This window comes from Pongo abelii, chromosome 5, assembly GCF_028885655.2.
Source record: "Pongo abelii isolate AG06213 chromosome 5, NHGRI_mPonAbe1-v2.0_pri, whole genome shotgun sequence".
In the NCBI taxonomy this organism is placed as follows: domain Eukaryota; kingdom Metazoa; phylum Chordata; class Mammalia; order Primates; family Hominidae; genus Pongo; species Pongo abelii.
Genome location: NC_071990.2, coordinates 164742366 through 164765809, shown reverse-complemented (window position 1 = coordinate 164765809; position 23444 = coordinate 164742366). Strand labels below are relative to the sequence as shown.

General features: G+C 35.0%; 1 protein-coding gene across 5 annotated transcripts in view; it reads right to left on the bottom strand.

The window, feature by feature from the left end:
* PACRG (parkin coregulated) overlaps nucleotides 1-23444 on the bottom strand; it is a 592936-nt gene that overhangs the window by 501628 nt on the left and 67864 nt on the right. For all 5 annotated transcript variants that reach the window (XR_008526781.1, XM_024248816.3, XM_054558790.2 and 2 more), the window contains exon 2: nucleotides 2566-2700. Coding sequence is in view for 4 of the 5 variants with exons in the window: in XM_024248816.3 (XP_024104584.1) it covers nucleotides 2566-2700 (135 nt within the window). In the remaining variant the exon portion in view is untranslated. The remainder of the gene's footprint in view (nucleotides 1-2565; nucleotides 2701-23444) is intronic.

The window sequence follows — 23444 nt, the reverse complement described above, 5'->3', positions numbered from 1 at the left end:
GAGAAGAGTGCAGGGTCTTGGCCTCTTGTTTTTAGTTTTTTGTGGGGGACGGATGGCTCTGCTTCCTTCAGCACTCGAGAGTTCTTCCTTAGGAATGGCATCCTAAAACAATCCCTCCTCTTATTTAGCACCAGATTGTCCTTTCATCAAACGTGCCACGAAATAAGTATAAACTATGGATAGATGGTTCCCAAGCCTATGTTTAATAATCTTAATGTCTTGGCTGGGCGCGGTGGCTCACGCCTGTAATCCCAGCACTTTGGGAAGCCGAGACAGGCGGATCACGAGGTCAGGAGATTGAGACCATCCTGGCTAACACAGTGAAACCCCGTCTCTACTAAAAATACAAAAAATTAGCTGGGCGTGGTGGTGGGTGCCTGTAGTCCCAGCTACTCAGGAGGCTGAGGCAGGAGAATGGCGTGAACCCGGGAGGCGGAGGTTGCAGGGAGCCGAGATGGCGCCACTGCACTCCAGCCTGGGGGTCAGAGCAAGATTCCGTCTCAAAAAAAAATAATAAAATAATAAATAATCTTAATGTCTTATCTTCAGTGTTACAGTAATGCAATTAAAATGTAGTAGCAACTCTCTAAAAGAAGTCCACAGCTTCTGGAATAAGATGTTTTTCTAAATTTATGCTATTATACTACCAATGACAGCAAATAAATTGTTTCTTCTTTTTATTACTTTTTAGCTTGCTGAATCAGTGCTATAATCAATAGTAGCTTAAGAGAATTAATATATCCATAAAAAAGAAAAGCATTTTATATCCCTGCTGCCTGTTGGATTATCAAAGATAAAGAAAATGATTCACCTCATATTTTTATTAATAATTTATTTTCAAAATGATTTTTTCTAGTCTCTACACTTCTAAAGGTTGCTCATAAAATTATTTGAATCATAGTAAATCTATATAATTTATTTTCATTAATACAATTTATGTGTAGGTTATAATTACCTAAAACACCAAAAGCCACTCACTTTTTATAAAGAATTATGACATATTATTTAACTCAACAGGAATCAGGTTTTGAAGAAACTCCATTGTATTATCTTGTATGAGCCAGTACATAGACAGGCAAACACAAAATCCATGCAACCATTCAAATATATGAATCCAAAAATCCAAACAAAAGTTTGGAAATATTTATATTAAGACTAAAGTATGAAAGTTAGTTATACACGCTATAAATTTTTTCTCATCATATGTACATTTTCGCATAACAAGTTCACATTCTAACAGAGACTATTATAAAGGAGACAATAATGTTACTCACCTCTTTCCCACCCCCCCCAAAATTTTATAGTAAGGTTTCCTAATAAGGATACCACCAAGTTCCTCTTGTAACATAAGTTGGAATAATTCTAAGTTCAATAACTGATATCGGATGACTGCTCAAGAATTAGAAATGTTTGATAACAATATGAAAATATTTCAAAAGACATACTAGATATAATGCAATAATCCTTTCAATGTTTCTATACAGGAAGGAAAAATTTAATTTTAATGCACCTTTTTAAGCTATTTACTTTGATTTCTCTGATTTGTAATTTTATTTTTAACATAAATTTATCTGTTACTAATTAAAAACAATTCCTGATTTGCTTTTGGCCACGACTGCTGGACTTCCCAGTTAAATGTGTCAATTGCTTAATTTAACTAATATTTGGCCAAAACCTTTTCTTGTCCTTAACCTGATGTGATACTCATAAGTGTGCACAACTGCTTTGCTGTCTGTAGGCAGAAAGGCCCTTTTAGTTGATAAATATCACCAAAAGCAAAGTCTTTGATAGCAATAATAATTAAATAGCAGAAGCTGGTTAGAGACCAGCATTTATTTTTCTCAAATTAAATGTAAAAGCCTTCTCCGGTTAAGAGATTGGCAAGTTTTTACAAATAACATCTGTGAGCCTTTTATAAAGGAACACAACCACATTAGAATGGAGTCATTAGGCAATACATTTATTTTGAAGCCAATTAACCTTTTGTCAGAAAAATGTCTGTGCTGTAATGGCTTCGGCGGTGGAGGTCAGCCTCTAACAGGGCACGTGTGACAGCCATCGCGCCTGCTGACACAGGCTGGGACGGAAAGGAGAGCCAGGATTGGGATCGGCCTGCTTTTGTATTTTACTCTGCATTTCCAGGGAGCAGACAATCTTGACCTATCCATTTAGGTAATTAAAGCTTCCATTTGGAAGTGTCCTGCAGGAAGGTGAAATCTGGGGGAGATAAATGGCTGTTGCTCTCCGTATCCAGCCGCCAGTTCCATCATTTGATGGACTGCCTGAAACAAGCCGGGCTGCCAGGTTCTCATAAAAATAGAGATGAATTGGGAAGCAGACAATTCTCTAAGGCAAAGCAACTCTGTCATTTTCTTCTTTGTGGGCTATAATTGTTAGTCAAGGTGGATGGCTGACACAGGGGGGCTTTCTCTAAGAGCTTTCCCACCATCTTCCACGTGCTGAGAAATGACTCCAGTTTATTTACTTAGCAGCCAAGTGTGTTTGGCACTGGGAGATGTCACTTCAGCAGGTGCAGCTGGCCGGCACAGCTGTGCCCTGACTTACCTTCCAGGCGATTTTGTTTCCTTTTGAATCATGCTCAAGGGCAATTGGGAAGTCACCTCGCTCATAGAATTTTCGAAATGCTGTGGGCTTGGTTGGTCTTTCTTTAAATGCCCCTGCAGCTGGAGGGCCTCTCACCTTAATTGAAAAAAAAAAAATAAATAAGGATCAGGTTTTAAGACATACTAAAAAAATTCACAATAAAAGAACTTTCTGTTTTTAAAGATTTCAGCTTGTATAAATATGTTGGAAGATAAAACTACATTATCTAATAAGGGACAACAGAAATCTGTTAATACAGACACCTGGGGAAGAAAATTATTTTATAATCACTATTAAAAGTCTGCTTTATTTCAAGCTACTTTAGAAAGCATTCTTAGAAAATGTCACTTAAAATATCACTTTATTGGGAAGAGAAGACTGATATTATGTATACGAAAAACATTTTAATAGAGGTGTCTTAAGCTTAGAATGTTAAAACTTTTACAATTTCAAATACTTATAAATTCTAATCTTGGATCTGATACACTTTATGGAATACTGAAGTAATTTAAAACATTTCAATTTTTCTATATATATGTAAAATAGTGGAATATCTTCTCATATTATGAATATTAACAATAAAACTACCAAAATGATATAAAAGTAATAATAAATTAGTGTAGAAAGAAAAAAAAGGTGGCCTACTATGTGTGTGTATAGCATACATTTGGTAACATGAATTTACAAGAAAGTAACATTAGAATAGATGAGAAATTACAACCGATGAGAAACTTCCATCTCCAAAACTGAAATTTTCATTGAAGAAGAAATATTTCCTATAGAGTTATTTACAATGAATACATCTTTCAAATCTGTATTTACATTGGAACTAATTCATTAGATTACAAAATTAAAAGTAGTAAGTAAAGTATTTAGAAAATAAATGTACTGTTCTGTTCCTTACATATAGTCTAAACATGATTATTTTTCCCTGCTTACTGAAAAAAGGTAAATACTAGTCATTTTATATATTAGCTTAATAAATTCATGATTACTTTGCTAATACTAACTATAGACAAAATAATATAACTTAATATTTTTAGTTATTTTATATGTTAATTTGTAATATTTTTGTTAAAAACTCCAATTTTAATGAATATATTAACATATCTAAATATCATACAATAAATAAACATACAATACACATATTAGATATGAAAAATACATTGTATCTAATACATATATAAAAGGATTATATATGAAATTAAGTGTGGTATTAAGAAATACCTTATTACAATGATTAAATGCTGAAGTGGAGTTGAAGAGTGAGGTAACACACATTTATTAGAGTTTAGAATTTACTCCACTACATAGCACATTACTCCCAGTATATGATTATATGAGTAATTGAGACAGATTGGGTATTACCAGTAGGAAGGAAGATTTCCTTTTACTTATTGAAAATTAGGAATTTGTTCTGGAATTAGAATTAATAGCCACCATTTTCAGTCAAATTCATTCAATTATTAAATAACCACATGTATTTAACAACTATTTTGTTCAGCTCTTTGAGCTGGAGGCTACATAAAAAGAACAGTTTTAGCTATATTACTATCATGGAAACTGTAGAGCTGTGATTCCTGGACTTCTGAAATTCATGGAGGAGTAAATCTTGAATCACATTTTTGGGAATTGATAAATGATTGACAAATTTTTATGTTGCCAAAAAGTTTGTTTTTTTTAGAAAAGGTTGATGGTAACATCTACCAACATGGCACCATTTTAACACCCTCAAAAAAGTGACAGAATACAATCTAAAGAAAGAAAATTCGACCAAGTTAAACAAGCATAAATGTGTGAACAAATATTTATAGTAAATTATGTGCAATAGTGCCAGTGTATAGTGCATAGATGTATGTGCATGTGTGTGTGTATTGTTATTGTAGAATACTGATTACTGCTCAGCAAAAGCCTCATTTATTTTATTTTGTTTTCTTGTTTAACTTATTGTTAAGATAATCATAGATCCATATGCAGTTGTAAGAAATAACACACAGAACACACATAGCCTTTATTTGCTTTCCCTAATGGGAATATCCTACAAACTGTGGTACTATATCACAATAGGTTATTGACATTGATACAGACAAGAACATTTCTACCACCACAAAGTTCCCTCAATTTGCCCTTATACAGCCACACTCTTTCTTCCCCTTAACTTTCGTCCGCTAGCAACAACTATGTCCTCTTCATTTCTGTAATTTTGTTATTTCAAGAATCATACATGTAACCCTTTGGAACTGGCCTTTTTCACTCCACATAAATCTCTGTAGAATCATATAAGTTGTTGTGTGTACAGACTGAGTATCAAAATCTGAAAAGCTCCAAAATCTGAAACTTTTTGAGCGCTGACATGGTGTTCACAGGAAATGCTTATTGGAGCTGAAAAAATCAAAAATCCAAAACACTTTGAATCCCAAGCATTTCAGATAAGGGGTAGTCAACATATGTCAATAGTTCATTGCTGTTTAATGCTGAATGGTATTCCATGGCATGGATACATCAGTTTGTCTACCCATCCACCTTTAAAGGTCATATGGATTACTTCCTGGGTTTGGCTATTATGGATAAAGTTGCAAAATTTTTGGTAGATGCTCTTTATCAAGTTGATGACCTTTCCCCCTCTATGCTTATTTTTCTGATAGTTTTTCATTATAAGTAAATGTTCAATTTTTGCAATTTTTTTCTGCATCAATCAATATGCTTCTGTGATTTTTATTCTGTCACCTTTTGATATGGAGTTTTCTATTACAAATGTAATAGCCTTTAAAGTTATAGGGCTACTTAAATAATCTGCTTCTTATTGGATGACTTGCAGTAACATGTATTTTCTGAGGAACTGGCCCGTTTTATTTAAGTTGTCAAACTTACAAGTGTAGAATTGCTTGTGGTTTTTCTGTATTATCCTTCTGATGTCTGGAAGGTCTCTCATGATATCCATTCTTCATTTCTGATATTTGGTAATTTGTCTCTTTGCTTTTTCCTTTGCCCATCTTACTAGAAGTTGGCCAATTTTATTGATTTCTTCTGCATTTCCAAAACTACATTTTAACTGGATGTAGGATTTAAGGTTCATGGTTCTTTCTTTTAGCACTTGAAAAATAGTGTGCCACTTCCTTCTACCCTTCAAGGCTTTGGATGATAAATCCACTCTCATTCACATTGCTTTCCCTTATTTATAAGGTGCCACTTTTTTTTAGTTATGCCACGATTTTTCTCTGTCTTTAATTTTCAGAAGTTGAATTACAATGTGCCTTTGCATGCATTTCTTTGCTTTTTATCCTGTTTGAAGTTTGTTCAACTTTGTGAATCTGTAGGTTCATGTCTCTTGCCAAATTTAGAAAGTTTTCAGTCATTATTTCTTTGAGTACTTCTCTGGCCTGGCTTCTTTTTCCTCTCCTTGTAGACTCCAATGACATTAATGTTAGATCTTTTGTTATGGTACCACAGATCCCTGAAACTTTTTTTTTTTTTTGGCCTATTTTCTCTGTCGTTCATATTGGGTAACTTCTACTGCTCTATCTTCAAGTTTGTGGATTCTTCCTTCTGCCTCCTGCATTCTGCTGTTGAGCCCAAATATGCTTTTATTTAATTTGAGTTGTATTTTCAGTTCTATAATTTCTATTTGGTTCATCTTTATATCGTCTATTTCTTTTCTGAGACTTTCCACTCTTTCATTGTCTCAAGTGTGTCATAATACTCATAAAAGCATTTTTGGAAGTAACTAATTTAAAATTCTTCCCTAGACATTTCTAACATTTCTGTTATCTTGGTGTTGGCACCTGTTGATTATATTTTTACATTCACTCTGAGATCTTCCTGATTCTTGGTGTCATTACTGATTTTCTTGTGAAACCTGTATGTTTGATACATTATATTATGAGATCTTAAAGCTTCTGTTTTAGCTTGCTTATTCTGACATTTCTCTGGCAAAGGTTGGGGGAAGGGTGCTACCTTATTACTGCCAAGTTGGGGTAGAGGTCTCATTACTCTACTTGGCATCTACTGACCCCAGAGGAGAGAATGCTTCATTAATACTGGGTGACCCCAGAGGAGGGAGTGCCTCATTAATACTGGGTGGGGATGGAGATTCCAGAACCCACTAGGCCTCCACTGATAGCCTCCTGGCTGGAAGGGGCAGGAGTGACTCATTACTGCTCCCCCATTGTCCACACTGACATCATAAACGGTGTGGCCTCATTACCCTGGGCAGTGGTGAAATTCCTCACTCTCTAGGCAGTCCTCTGACTTAACTCCAATGGGAAGGAGACAACTCTTTCGTCACTAAGTGGGGAACAAGCCCAAGCTCCTCGTGAGGTCTCCACTGGCACTGCAGATGTTGGGGCCTCTTTACTATTCTAGTGAAGAGGAAAGTCCCAATGCCCCATTTAAGAAACTCAATTACAACCATTATTTAGATATTTTGTTTGCCAATCATCCACTAACCTCCCTTTTTGAGTTTTTCTAGAAGTCACATAGTTATTTTTACTGTTGATAATAAGCCTCCCACTTACTGAGTTGGTCTAAAATTTGTTGAGATCATCCATCTTTCCCCCTTTTGTCTTTGCATTTCTCTAAAAATCAATTTCTCTTTTCTTTTTGTCTCTTATACTGAATATACTCCAATCTTTCTGATTCTCAGCTCAAAATTCTTAATGTTCAAACTTTTGAATGAATAGACACATTTCTAACAAAGCTTAGAAGGCTTTTTATAAATTGATATAGATAACTTATACTTCTTCCTTTCAATAAATTTTCATGTACCCTACAGAAATGATTCCATGCCTGCACTTCCATGGAAAGCCTTTATTTAGAAAAGAACTTTACAGAATAATCCATGGTGATATGTAATCACTTGACAGTGACAAATTCTCTTCTTAAGTCTCTGGTATCCTCTGTCTTTATATTTCTATTTACTTATTTTTAAACACTTTATATTTTTTGGGATCTGCCATAGATCCATTCTAAATTAACTCTTGGCATCTCAAAAGCCAGAACTTGTAACAGAAGCAAGAATGTTCTCAATTAGCTCTCTCGGTGCATCAGTGGCACTGAATTTTATGCAGATGCTTTGTCACTACAGCCGAAATAATATTGTTTTCTGTTCCAGGTACGTATGACACGCGTATCCACCTAAGCTTTATAGAAGGACATACCATTTTTATATTCTATACATAATTTATTCCATATAATCCTAAACATCTGTACATAAAAAAAATCAAGTGAAATATAATTAATCCTGGGATGGTAATAAAGATCTTATTATTGGAAACCATGCAGATGGTTGTAGCTTGTCTAAACAACTTTTAAAACAAGGAAAATGACTCTGAAAATCCTTAGATAAGTTCCATATTTGTAGAAGACAAAATATTATAAATTTTATTTCATGTTTTAAGAATTTTACCTCAATTTATTATAAATAATATAAAGCAAACAAGAGACCATAAATCAAATGAGATTTGTGGAAAAATGCAATTAAGGTCTGCCTGAATGGTAGGGGCAATCTGTAAACCAATTAGGAAGAATGGATGTTACAGCAGAATGCTTTTAATAAAATCCAATGCACTTGGGAACCAAGATATTGAATGCAGTTTGAAATAACTACAGATGACAGAATACTTTATATGCCTACATTTACGGAATGTGGCATAATGGATTTAGGACTTACATCACAGTGTCCATCATATGGTCACAAAACTAGTAATAATAAGGAAGGAATGTAAGGCTCTTGAAGTTTTCATCATATAGTTTGAAAATTTCCTTTTCACTATTTTTATTCTTTAGCATAAACTGAAGCTGTTTAAAAAAGACTTTTATATCAAGCAGGAAATTTGCATTGTGTTATTCTAATTGGCCCATTTAGCCAACCCACCAGAACACTGAAACAATAGGATGCAAAGATATTGATTACTTGTTTTCATCAGCTTCAATCTGAAATTCTGGTTCATGAAAACGCCATTGTTATAAACGGGTGGGCAAGACCCATTGACTTGAGTTCTGTCAGGACTGGACTGTTAGTCTCAGGAATGGTAAATCGGTTACCTTCAGCGTAGGCTCCTGAGTGAGAAGTTCTGTAATTCAGTGTCTGCCTCATTTGCCAACTGTAATTGCTTCATTACATCAGAAATTTTGCAATACTCAAGGTCACCAAATGACCAGGACAATGCTTACAAAATTATTACAATAAGAAAATTGTATTGTAATAGAAGATAGGTGTCTCAACGATAGCAAAAATGAGCTCATAATACCAAGTAAAATGATTATAATAAGTTATAACAATATAATGATTTAAGAATTTAACAATATATTATGATCATGATAGCCAGAAAAGATATGAGCCTTATTTGTTAAGGATACGTACAGACATTCATTTTACTGCACTCTGGTTTATTGTGCTTCATAGATACCGTGTTTATTTAGTAAATTGAAGGTTTGTGGCAACCTTGCATTGTGTAAGTCTATCAGTGCCATTTTTCCAACAGCATGAGCTCACTTCATGTCTCTGCATCATGTTTTGGTAATCCTGGTACTATTTCCATTTTTCATCATTATTATATCTGTTATGGTGACTTGTGATCAGTAACCTTCAATGTCACTGTTGTGATTTTGGGGGAGTACCACAAACAACTCTCATATAAGGCAACAAATTTAATCCATAAATGTTTGTGTTCTAACTGCTCCACCAATTGGCCATTCCCCTATCTCTCTCCCTTCCTCAGGCCTCCCTATTTCCCGAGACAGAACAATATTGAAATGAGTCCAATTAATAACTCTACATGGCTCCTAAGTGTTCGAATGAAGGGAAGAGTCACACGTCTCTTCCTCTGAATCAAAAGCTAGAAATAATTAAGCTCAGTGAAGAAGGCATATTGGACACCAGGACAGGCTGGAAGACCTCTTGTACCAAATAGTTAGCCAAGTTGTGAATGCAAAGGGAAAGTTCTTGAAGGAAATAAAAAGTGCTATCCCGGTGAACACATGAATGATGAGAAAGTGAAACAGGCTTATTGCTGATATGGAAAAAGTTTGAGTGGTCTGGATAGAAGATCAAACCAGCCACAACATTCCCTCAAGCCAAAGCCTAATCCAGAGAAGGCCCTAACTGTCTTCAATCCTGTGACGGCTGAGAGAGATGAGGAAGCTTCAGAAGAAAAGTGTGAAGCTAGTAGAGGTTGATTTGTGAGATGTATGGAAAGAAGCCATCTCCGTAAATTAAAGTGCAAGGTGAGGCAGCAAGTGCTGATGGTGAAGCTGCAGCAAATTTTCCAGAAGATCTACCTAAGATAAATGATGAAAGTGGCTACAGTAAACAACAGATTTTTAATGTAGAATAAACAGCCATCTATTGGAAGAGGACATTGGGCTGTTAAAGCTACTGAGGATAATTCAATGCTTGGCTTCAAAGTTTCAAAGGACAGGCTGACTCTCTTGTTAGGGGCTAACGCAGCTGGTGACTCTAAGTTGAAGCCAGTGGTCACTGAGCACTCAAAAAGTTCTAGAGCCCTTAATAATGAGGCAAAATCTATGCTTCCTGTACTCTGTAAACGGAACAACAAAGCCTGGATGACAACACATCTGTATGTAGCATGGTTTATTGAATATTTTCAGCCCACTGTTGAGATCTACTGCTCAGAAAAAAAGATTTCTTTCAAAGTATTCTCCTCATTGACAAAGCTCTTGGTCACCCAAGAGCTCTGATGGAGATGTACAAGGAGATGAATGTTGTTTTCATCCCTGCTTACACAACACCCATTCTGCAGCCCATGCATCAAGGGGTAATTTTGACTTTCAACTTTTTTTTTATTTAAGAAATACATTTTAGGCCAGGTGTGGTGGCTCACACCTGTAATCCCAGCACTTTGGAAGCCTGAGGTGGGGATGGATCACCTGAGGTCAGGAGTTCAAGACCAGCCTGACCAACATGGTGAAACCCTGGCTCTACTAAAAATACAAAATTAGCTGGGCATGGTAGTGCATGCCTGTGATCCCAGCTACTTGGGAGGCTGACGCAGGAGAATCGCTTGAACCTGGGAGGCAGAGGTTGCAGTAAGCTGAGATTGCGCCATTGCACTCCAGCCTGGGCAACAAGAGTGAAACTCGAGCTCAAAAAAAAAAAAAAAAAAAAAAAAAAAGAAATACATTTTGTAAGGATCTAGCTGCCATAGATGGTGATTCCTCTGATGTATCTGGGCAATGTAAATTTAAATATTCTGCAAAAGATTCAGGATTTACCATTCTAAATGCCATTAAGGACCTTTCTGATTCATAGGAAGCGGTCAAAATATCAACATTAAAAGGAAGGATAATTCCAATCCTCATGAATAACTTTGAGGGGTTCAAGACTGCAGTGGAGTAACTGGAGATGTAGCAGAAATAGCAAAAAGTCTAGAATTAGAAGTGAAGATGTGACCAAATTGCTGCAACCTCATATAAAACTTTAATGAGGAGCTGCTTCTTATGGATGAGCAAAGAAAGTAGTTTCTTGAGGCAGAATCTACTCCTGGTGAAGATACTTTGAACATTATCAAAATAATAAAAAAGGATAATGACAGCAAACATAAACTTAACTGATAAAGCATGGGCACAATTTGAGAAGACTGACTCCAATTTTGAAAGAAATTTTACTGTGCATCAAATGGTATTAAACAGCATCACATGCTACAGAGAAATCTTTCATGAAAAGAAAAATCAATCAATGCAGCAAATTCCATTGTTGTTTTATTTTAAGAAATCATCACAGCCACACCACCTTTCAGCAACCACCACACTGATCAGTCAGCAGCCATCAACCTCAAAGCAAGACCCTCCACCAGCAAAAAGACTATGACTCACTGAAGGCTCAGATGATTGTTAGCATATTTTAGCAATAAAGTATTTTTAATTATGGTATGTTCATTGTTTTTAGACAAAATGCTATTGTACCTTATTAGACTATAATATAGTATAAATATAATTTGTATGCACTGGGAAACAAAAAAATCATGTGACTCTCTTAATTGAGATATTTGCTTCATTGCAGTGGTCTGAAACTGAATCTGCGATATCTCCAAGGTCAGCCTTTATATACAGTCATGTGCTGCAGAACAATGTTTCAGTAAACAACAGACCACATATACCATTGTGGTCCCAGAAGATTATAACACCATATTTTTACCATACCTTTTCTATCTTTAGATATGTTTAAAATACACAGATACTTACCATCTTCTTACATTTACCTACAGCATTCAATACAGTAACATCTTGTACAGGTCTGTAGCCCAGGAGCAATAGGCTACACCACATAGCCTAGGTGTGTAGTAGGCAATACCATATAAGTTTGTGTAAGTACACTGTATGATGTTCATGCAATGATGAAATTGCCTAACAACGCATGAATGGATCTCCACGTTTAAGCAATACATGACTGTATTTCAATAAATATTCAATATATTGGTAAGCATCCTATAGAGTCTTTAAAAATAAGGCACTGCAGGCAACAACGGCTGGCAGGGAAAACTTCAAGTGATTTGAGCCATCTGCTTCCAGAAGGGTTTTCAGTCAAGGTCTAACAGAATGGCCTGAGGTCAGGAGAATATAGAGTCAAGGTGAATGGTCTGCATTTCAGTGCAGTGGTCCAAGCATGGGATGGCAAAAGCCTTAAATTAAGGTGGCATCAAGAATAAGAACAAAACCCCTCATACTGTGTTCATTGCTTTATGAACATTATTGGTATCAATTTGCAACAAAACCGTATGAAAATTATTTCACAGACAAGGAAATTGAAGAGGGTAAATAACCGGCTGGAAATCACCGTGTCAGCACACAGTCAAAAAGAGACTTTAACCCCAATCTCTTTGTCTCTACAGGACATGTACCTCAGTCACTATCCTAGATTATTACATTCAAGCAAAAATCTAAAGGATTATTCAGGCACCTGACCGATTGGATGAGGAAAGCTACAGGCAGAGATGGAATTTAGATTTCAAGACTACAAAGTTAGGAATAGTCTATTTGTTTAAATCATGTAAATAATGAGAAACTGCAGAAAGCTTGCAAGAAAATCTTATTAAATCACTTGTAAGCCTACCACCTATTAATAACTTTGCTTTTCCTTTTAAACTTTTCAAAAACATAATACTGCAAATACCATATTTTTACATTTTTATGTCCTTTCCATTTAGTGTACTTTTTAACTTAGTTTAATATGTTTTGATGTTGCCATTTCTATCAAAATTTCATATTTAATGGCTAAGTAATATTCCACCTACTATTTGCCATTATATTTGGAATTTATATTATTTCCATTTTTGCCTATTGTAATTACACTGTATAAATATTCCAGGCATATGACATGTTTTATATTATTTCCTTCAGACACAGTCTCCAATGTGAGATAATGAGGTAAATTTTATGTATATTTTATGATTCTTGATAATATTATTTTCTAATTAAAAAAGAGATCAGTCTTCCTGTTCAATTTAGATTACTACATTTAACAAATGAGGATGAGCATTTTCTCATTTTGTGTAAATACAATATGCATGCATTGTGAATGCATGTTCGTGTCTTTTCCTCATTAATGTTAATTTGTATGAGATCTTTATACTGGAATATATTAAGTACTGGTTGTGTTGACTGAAAATATCTTATCATCTTTGTTTCCCATTTTATTTATTTAGCATTGAAAAGTTTTAAATTTTGTGTAAGAAAGTCTCTGTCTTTTCTTTATTTGCTCTTTTTGCCTCCAGCTTTGCTTTTTCTAGTTGATTCCTTTGTGTGCTGCACAATGAATATTCTAATAGACTAATTAAATCATATCTCTCATCTGCTTAAAATCCATCAATGATTTCCCATTGACACTCTACACAAAGACATTTGCAAGCTGACTGTCAGTCTCTCTGGTCGTTCCTGCACAGGCACTTCAAGCATTAGTCACACCAAAATGCTGGCAGTCTCAAATATATCCTGCTCCTCCTTGGTCTCCATGATTTTCCATCAGCCTGTAATTCTCCCTCGTGCCCTCACTCTTTTCTTTTCTCCTTCCTTTTCTCCTGAATAACCATTAATCACCTTCAAGACTCAGCACAAACCTTTCCTAACAAACCACATCCCTACCGTGAAGTGGGGTTAGATCCTTCTTCACATTAAGCTTGCAATGCCTGTGGGATAAACAACTTGGGGGGGTCACTGAACAACTGGACATCTGAAAAGTCATTATCAGAGAGGTCTAAGCTGTTGATTATGTTTGGCTGTGACCAGGTGGTAGGTTCAATCTATGGAAACGGGCAACTTTTCCCAAAGAGAGAGTGTATGGTGAGAAAAAGGCTGAGGCCCCAAGACAGTACCTGAATATTTAACAACAAGTAGATTCTATAGGAGAATAGAAAGAATAGTCAGAATAGTAGCAAGAAAATGGAAAAGGGATGATACCATAAAATTCAACAAGTGAGAGAGACCATTTTCTTGTTTTTGTTTTTTAATAATAAAGGGAGATCATTAAGAGGAGGACTGAAAGTATCCATCTGAAAATCTAAAAGCAGTAGTGACATTATGAGGTGGAAGCCAGACTGTAGTGCACTGAGGAATGGGTGAGAAATATGAAGAAGGATCTGTATTCTATAGGAGCCTTTCTACCCTGTGGGATGTCAAGATCTGAGATGTTAGCAAGCTGTGATTGCTGAAGGAGGTCAAAACCAATGGTAATTGGAAATAGGAAAAGAGAAGTAAATTAATGGACTATTACACTGGAATTCATAAAGTATATAACCACTTATGGAACCGCAGTGGATTTAGAAAACAAGCTATATGTATAACAAATACACTTACATAAAATGGCCAGAGAAACATGTGAAGTGCAGAGTAAGTTTTTCCATGTTAGGAGCTCATAAATCTGAATTTGGGGATCTATGGTCACATAAACTGAACTATATACTAGAAACAGAGTTAAGAAAATAGCTCTAAATTAGACTTTTACCTGTATCATTTATTCATTAAAAATATATTGAATACCTAATTTTCACAAGTTACTAGGTTTGGTATGATTGGGGAAAAAATACAACTCAAATACATTAGCTCCAAGATATATATTATTAGGAGAAGAGATAAAAATACCACCGACAATCTGCACTTGAAATATGAATATGAGAAATGTCACAAAAAATATATAGAATTCTGCAAACTCAGAAGATAAACCTCTTTGGTCTGAAGGCATTGTTCCTTTTCATTAGAAAATGTTACTTAGCCTTTACAGAGTGCCTACAGGTTTCAGTGGATCCAGACAAAAATGTATTATAATTTCCTATGAACCTGAATTCTGTACAATTTTAATTATAAATAATTATTAGAAAATTATGTTTGCTATTCCCTATATTTGCCCATTTACAACTTTTGTAGTTAACAGTTAAATCAGAATTAATTTGTCTGAATTTTCTGTACATTTTATAAATTAAAGTAGTTACTATTACTACAATCTTATAACCCAAAATTCACTATTGATGAGATCAATACACTTTCTATGTGAAATCTCTTGCAATAAAATTCACATTTCCTGTTTTGAAATTCATTTGTCCAAATGAAAAACCCTGTTGAAAATCTAAGGCTTCTGTTAGACTTAAAGGAAATAATCTAAATTAGTCTAAAGTACTTGCAGAGACTAGTTTAAATATGATGAACATAAATAAAAACTAAAATTAACATGTGCATATTATAATAAATTACATTTAAATTACCATTGCCTTTTGATGATCACAGAAAAACAAATAACTTGTAATGCGTTTTTTTTTCTAATAGGTACTATGAGAAAGATGCAATGCTATCAGTATAAGATAGTAATATGTAGAAAATTAGCCAGGCATGGTGGCTCACACCTATAATCCCAGCATTTTGGGAGGCCAAGGGGGCGGATCACCTGAGGTCAGGAGTTCGGGACTAGCCTGGCCAACATGGCAAAACCCCATTTCTACTAAAAATACAAAAATTAGCCGGGCATGGTGGTACACACATGTAATCCCAGCTACTTGGGAGGCTGAGGCAGGAGAATCACTTGCTCGGGAAGTGGAGTTGCAGTGAGGAGAGATATCCCCCAGCCTGGGCAACAGAGCGAGACTCTGTCTCAAAAAAAAAAAAAGAAAATTGACAAATATTTCAGTTAAAACATTTAGCACAGTTTGGTACTAGAGCTGGTTTTTCTGCTTGACCACACATTGTAAGCTGCCTTGTTTCCAGAAGGATTTAAGGAGGTCCACGAAGACACAGGCAGTTCAGAAGACGGCTCAGCCCACATGGAGGAACCGCCAGGTGTAGGGAGGTGATTGGACCCTTTCAGCCTCGGCTTCCTGTAAAATGTTCCTGGCTGACCTCTATGATTCCTTCTACACCTTTTTAACTTAACATGTTGAGTAAGCATCCTACGGAGTCTTTAAAAATAAGGCACTACAGGCAACAATGGCCGGCAGGGAAAACTTCAATTTGTTAATTCAACAAATATTGAGGACATACAATATCATCAGAGCATTCACACACTTTTGGAGCTAAGAAGAACTGCAAAGAACACATCAACTCCTTGTTTTCGTCTTGGTGAACTGAAATCCAAACAGACTATGGAAACATATCCCAGTAGACATTTCAAAGCATATTTTCTTCAGCTCTATTACTTAACATCTATCTCCATTTCATAGATACCAGATTCTTTCAGGTCCACTTGATTTTAAAAATGCTTCTGTAATAACTGTATGACATAAGGAAGTCCCAAAGATTGCTAAGTAAATTGTGAGAATGTCATTTAAAATTTATAGATAAACTGCGGCACACTTGGAAGCAATATTTCATTTCAAAAATGTCTCTATAGTCTAAAATTGTCCTGAAAGCAATGGTTAAACAACAAAATTTGTTTTAAGTTATTTTTGTTTAAAATAATAGGTAGCAGTAATCTTTAAAATTCTCCATTGTAGGAGAAAAAGAAAAGGTTAATAGCCTTTCTTAACAAAATGAGATGCAACAATCAAATGATTAAAAAAATTCTTGACAGTTAAAGGCTAAAAATGTTTACTTAAAGGCTGCCTTCTTCTTGCAGTTAAATATAGAAAAATGCCACATATTTAAGTGTCCAAGTGCAGTTCTTGCCTTCAACTTGTCTCTGAGAGTCATCAGAGACTTCAATTTAGACTATGCTATTTAGTATCTGTCTTGTAGAACTGATAAAATGCCTGAATGACTGAGACAGCTTAGCTAATACACTGTCACACCTAACTCTAAGGCCAAAGGAATGAGCGAGCTAAATGTGAAAGGAGAATACAAATGGACAAGAGTGTAAAATAGATCTACTCTCCTAATACCTTTAATGTTGAAAGGTGGTAAACAGTTTATATGTAAACATATATCTTCTGTGTCTTGCAAGAGTTACTTCTTACTGAATAATTAGAATAAAAAATGTTATTTTTGTATCTATTAAGAGACTATTACCATTCATATCTTACATATCATGAATATTTTAATAGAAAATTTGAAAATCCTTGTGTCTAATGATGCAAACTGAAATTCTCCAGAAAAAAAAAACTAGCTATCTAGTAGAAAACAATTCTTAGAACTGTCTACAATAAAAGATATTTATAGTGGTTAAAAAAAAAAAAAAGGGTCCCACTTTCCCATCATTCCACTGGCTTCCTCTAAAATAAAATACTTAGAAAGTTAATGCAATTTACAGAGCTATTAAATACTCTGATTATGATTTAGAAACTCCAATAATAAAGAAAGCAAGAAATGTACGAAATACATATCACACATATAAAGCACACTTACAACAATTTAACTGGAAGATAGTTTAATAAGAAACACTAGATTAGAGTCCTATCCGTCTAGGTTGTTTTCCACCACGGTTTCCACCGTGGTCTAGTGGACCATGAAGGAAATATGAAGAATGTAAAAGGAGAAACGATGAACATGTACCTAAACAGCATGTTGTCTGCCCTAAGTAAAGATAGCAATGCATCTTTCACTATTCACATGCAAAGTATTTTTATTTTCATTTACATTTTATTATTTTTTAGCAAATATGCATTTTTTTCCCTGAGCCCAAATCTTCATCTGTGAAAGCTGGCTGAAGTTTGGTCAGCTTGTGTCCAAAATAAAGCCAACTAATCCACATGGAGATTGAACTCCTGACCACTCTCCATCAACAACAAGTCTGACTTGGCCATTTGTCTACCCAGTACCAGCCAGACACTCACAATTCACCAATCCAGAAGGTTTGTTAATAGCTTTCTTTACATTCAGAAATTATTCTTTTTGCATAGCATTATTTACTTTGATGCATGCATACGATTACATGATTTGAATAGAATTGGTAAGCGCAATTTGAAATATGTTAGATACTAAAATTTTATACAGGCATTCCATATTCACACAACACACACACACACAACACACACACACAACACACACACACACACAGAGACAATCTGACTCAGTGAGGGGTTTCCTAATACATCTTTCCTTTGAAATATGTTACTGTATTTTTGTTTTTTAAATATATGATGACATATGAGTAACCACAGACAAGAAGCCTTCACTTTCAAAAGGAAATATAGGAGGTGTTGAGAAAATGCCCCGCTTCACAGCCTCCTTTAGTGCCTTGGTACCTAACAAGTACTAAATCTCAAAAGTTAATATAATTTCTAGTGTGAACATTTCTCCTTTCTTCTTCTCATTTTGGAAATCATATGAATGAAATAAGATGAATAAAAATAAAAAGGAAGCATAAGCCTCACTTGCTGTAAAATTAGGAGAAAAACTGACCACCAAAAGCAGCTAACATAAGGCACAAGTTACGTGGGAGGAAGGAGAGAGAGGAAATATGGTGAGTGATGAGAGATCATTGAGGGATTCTAGAAAACACCAGAAAAAAATGTATTTCTGGTGAGGGAGACTCATGAGGGACAACATTTGTTTCTTCTTTGCAAAAATGAGTATAAATAAGGCTCCCAGTAAAAGTCCCTTCATATCCATTTGTGGATCAAAGAGGCAGAAGAGGCACCCACGAACACAAATAAATACATAAACAAATGACAGTTGCAACCATCATTCTTTCCGACAGAATAGAGAGGGAAAAGGTTGGATCAAGAATCCTAGACCCAGAAGCCCACTTTAAATAAGCATTTAGGAAAAACCAATTCAATTCAATGATAAGTATTAAAGTAGGACCTAGCACAACATCAAAGTTACTATAATAAAAACAATATTTAAAAGAGCAGCAAAACTTACTAATTGATGAAAAATACCATACAGAGTTAAACACTATGACCAAATAGCTTGCCAGGAATTTTTAAAACTTGGTGAATCTACCACTTCTATGAAAGGAGACCAAGAATTATGACAGGGAAGAAATGGTGATGTAATAGGAGAAGATGAAGCATAAGGCATCAGAATTCGGAAAGCAAGTAGAAATAAGAAACTCAATATATAAAAATGAAACTGGAAGAAGTAAAAGGGAAAAATAGCATTGCAAAAATACAAAGAGGAGAGAAAGGACAGAAATGAGAAAAATGAATAATGTGAAAGAGACGTAAAGTGTGGCAAGGGAGCGCTACCTTATCATAACTGAAGTCCCCCCAGAAAAATTCAAAACACTGAGAAAAAAACAAATATTTTTAAATGTGGTTATAAAAATGTTTTGAAATACAAGAGCTGCTTATTTATTGCTGAAGAAATTATTACCTGTGGTCCAGGAAAAATTAAAGCAAACATTGCCCAATGACATATATTAGTGAACTTATCAGAATTTTTTTTAAAAGGCTTTTGTTTAGTTATTTAAAACCATCCTGTCACTTGTAAGAGTCAAGTTGACTTCATGTTTCCAGTTCAATATCTCATCCCAGAAGACAATAGATAAGCACCTGCAAGATTCATAAGAAAAGGTTTGCCAAGGTATATATTTCCAGGAAAATTGCCCTTTAGGTATAAAATCTACAGATAAATAGGTTTTTTCTGTTGTTGTTGTTGTTTTTGTTTGGTTTGGTTTTTGAGATGGAGTCTTGCTCTGTCGCCCAGTGCAGTGGTATGATCTCGGCTCACTGCAACCTCTGCCTCTAGGGTTCAAGTGATCTTCCTGCCTCAGCCTCCCCAGTAGCTGGGATTACAGGCATGCGCCACACCTGGCTAATTTTTGTATTTTTAGTAAAGACAGGGGGTTGCCATGTTGGCCAGGCTGGTCTCGAACTCCTGACCTCAGTTGATCTGCCTGCCTTGGCTTCCCAAAGTGCTGGGATTACAGGCGTGAGCCACTGTGCCCGGCCAGATAGTTTTTGAAATTCAAAAGTTCAAAGATAATTGTTTCTATGAACCACTCTTGAGGAAACTCTTTGGAGACAAGCTTGAGACTCTCAGGAAAGGGCTGGGGCAATGTCTTCGAAAGGACTGTGTCAAGCATTCACATGAATAACTACACAACTCATCATTTAGCATTGGCTTCAGGATGATAGTATAGAATGTCAATAACACATATCATATGCAGATGACACAACTAACACAAATTGAGAGAGAGATGAGAAAAACATGTGAGGTATCCTTTTTTTTTTTGCTTCATCTATTATCATTGGGAGGCAAAGGACAGGATTTAGAGCATGGAACTATATTTAACCAGACAAAGGTAAGCACTATGAAATATGATATTATTGACTAAAATCAGGTGGTACTGTAGAAAGGGAAGAAGAGAAAATATATTAATTATGTTCATTAGTCATATTAGAGATTAATAGCTATCATAAAAAATAAGGGCTATAGGTGATATACACAGTCATAAAGATAAACAAAATAAATAGTGTACATACTCTTTCAAATACACATGAACAAAGAAAACTGAGCACACAGAGAAAGATAAAAGTAGAAAACACTATAAAATAATTTCACAGAACCTGGACCAACATCTCAGCTATTAATAAATATAAAAAGACTAAATAAACTTTCAGTTTTGATCATAAAGAAAAACATGTCTGTGCTAAAAACAAAGTGACCCAGAGAGATTGAAAATGAAGAAATAAAGAAAAATCTACCAAGAAAGTCAAATGTAAAGCTCCAATCTCAGAACCATGTGGGAAAATACAACACACACCTACTAAAGGCAAGAACAAGATACGGATGTCCTCTATTGCTGTACTATTTAACATTTTAAAAATATTCTATTGGAGGCACTAGCCAGTACAATTAGGTAAGAGAAAAAAAAATGAGGTTAAAACATTGGGGAATGATGAGATAAAACAGTAAGTCTTTGAAGATTATATGATCATTTACTCAGAGAAAACCAACTGAAAATTGGTAAGTAACATAGAAACTTAGTAAGGTACCAGCATGCAAAATTAACATGCAGAAACCTATAGTTTTTATATACAAAAGTGATGATCAATTAGGAGATATTGATAAAAGAGACTCAATTATAGTAACAACAAAAAATAAAGTACATGGGAAAAATTTAATAAATGTACAAGATCTATTTGAAGAAGCTTTGAAATATGATTTAAAGTATAAAGAAGACTTAAAAATTAGAAAACACACTATTTTGTGATAGAAGGATTGCACATCATTACACATCACGAAATGGTTAATTTTGCAAAATTAATGTATAAACTTAATACTATCACAATAAAAATACAACTAGGTTTTTCTTTTTAGAAATTGAGAAGATGATTCTGTAGTTGACATTGAATTATTTTTAAAAATTGGTCAGGAAATCTCCAAAAAAAAAAAAAAGAAGTGTGTACAGGTACAATATAAGGTCACTGGAGCAGGGATCTAGTTATAGTTCAAATAATTTTGCACATTCAATAAATCAAAAAGTTAGACCTCAAATCAGTGGGGAAACATGGACGATTCATTAACTGGTATTGGGACATCTGGGTAGCCATCCAGGTAGAATAAAATTGGATCAATGTCTCCCAATTTACAACAGAATTAGTTCCAACAGGCACATATAGTCCATGGAAAGAAAAAAGAAAGAATAAGTGTCCTAAAAAGAGTCATACAGCGGCCAGCACAGCCTTACCTACTCTGCCCCCTGCCCCTCTTCTCTGATCTCCTCATCTATTTTCACCACAGTTTACTCTGCACTAACCACACTGGCTTCCCTTGAACATCAGGCAAATTCCCAATGGAGGGAACTTGCTCTAGGTGTTGCGTCTGCCTGGAGTGTTCTTCCAGATGTCTGTTTCATTACCTCATCTCTTTAAAGTGTCTCGGTCTCCCTTTCTTAATGCGACCTACCACAACCACCCCATTTAAAAAAACGGTCTCCCCACCATGAACTCCAAACCCCCTTATCCAGATCTTTTTTTCCATAATATTCACAGTATTCATTCACTTTCTCTGTTTTCCATAGTATTCATTCCTTTCTAATGTACCATAGAATGCATCTGTAATGCTTATTGTTTATTATCTTCCTACCTGAGCTAAATTATAAGCTCCATGAGGAATCACTGTTTGTTTTGTTCCTTGTTAGATTAATAGTACATGGTACAGAACAGGTGTTCAATAAATATTTCTTGAGTGATTGCATAAACTTGATCATATGGGAAAGGTGACATTGCTGATGAATAGGGAAGGTAGTTTTCAATATATGGTGCTGGGACAACTGCATATTCATGCAAAAAGAAAAACTGTATCTCTGTCTTACACTATATATAAAATTCAATTCTGTGTGATTAAAAGAAATATTAGAGGCCAAACCATATGAAAATTAATAAAAATGCAAAAAAAAATCTTTATTATTTTGGGATAGACAATGATTTCTTAAGAAAGATATCTAAAAGGACAAACCATAAAGTATAAAAATTGATAAATTTGTGCACATTAACAATGATTGCTCATCAAGAGATACCATTTAAAAAATTAAAAGGTAAGCCATAAACTTCAAATAGATATATACAAGCATAATCAATAAAAATCAGTATTCAAAACATATTAGTACTCCAACAGATCAACAAGAAAAAGAAAACTCCATAGAAAAGCAGGAAATATATAGTAACAACAGAAGAGTACAACTGAATAGCCAATAAAGCAAATTAAAAATGCTCAATTTCATTAATAATCACAGGGGTGTAAATAGAACACTAATAAAACATCTTTATGTTACTAGATGACAAAAAAATTCTTGTACTGTGAAGTGTTAGTGAGGATATGGAGGGATGGGAAGTCTCATTCCTGCTAGTTTGAGTGTAAATGGATACACTTTGGAAACCATTTGCCATTGCCTAGTAAAGCTGCATATATAAAAATGCATACTTTTTAAATTTAACTTTTATTTTAAGTTCAAGGGTACATGTGCAGGTTTGTTACACAGGTAAACTTGTGTCATTGGAGTCTGCTGTATAGATTCTTTCATCACCCAGGTATTAAGCCCAGTATCCATTAGTTATTTTTCCTGATCCTTTTCCTCCTCAGAGTCAGAACACAAGAATTGTTAAGAGTGTGCTGGAGTTGGGGAATGACCCTTCTCTGCGTAATCAGACATGTAAAATACATTTCTAGGAAGAAGTCTAGTATTTGGACCTGTAAGATTTGCTAAAGAGTCCAAATTGCACATTTTTGACTAATTATTAAATTCCATAGCCTGACACATTGCCACCCAAATGATGGTTCAATTAATATTTGTCAAACAGCTTTATACTAATGATGCCTGCTAAATGCAGATGCACATATCAACTCCTTTCTTCCTTCTTCTTGTCCAGATAGATGGTGAAAGGATGCCTAGAACAATGGGCACCATGTTCCAACCATGAAGCAACAAGACAATATTCCAAGGATGCTACAGCAGAAAGATGCAAAAGATGTGGGTCCTTGAAGAAATCAAGGAGCTGTTTTCTCCATATATTTTG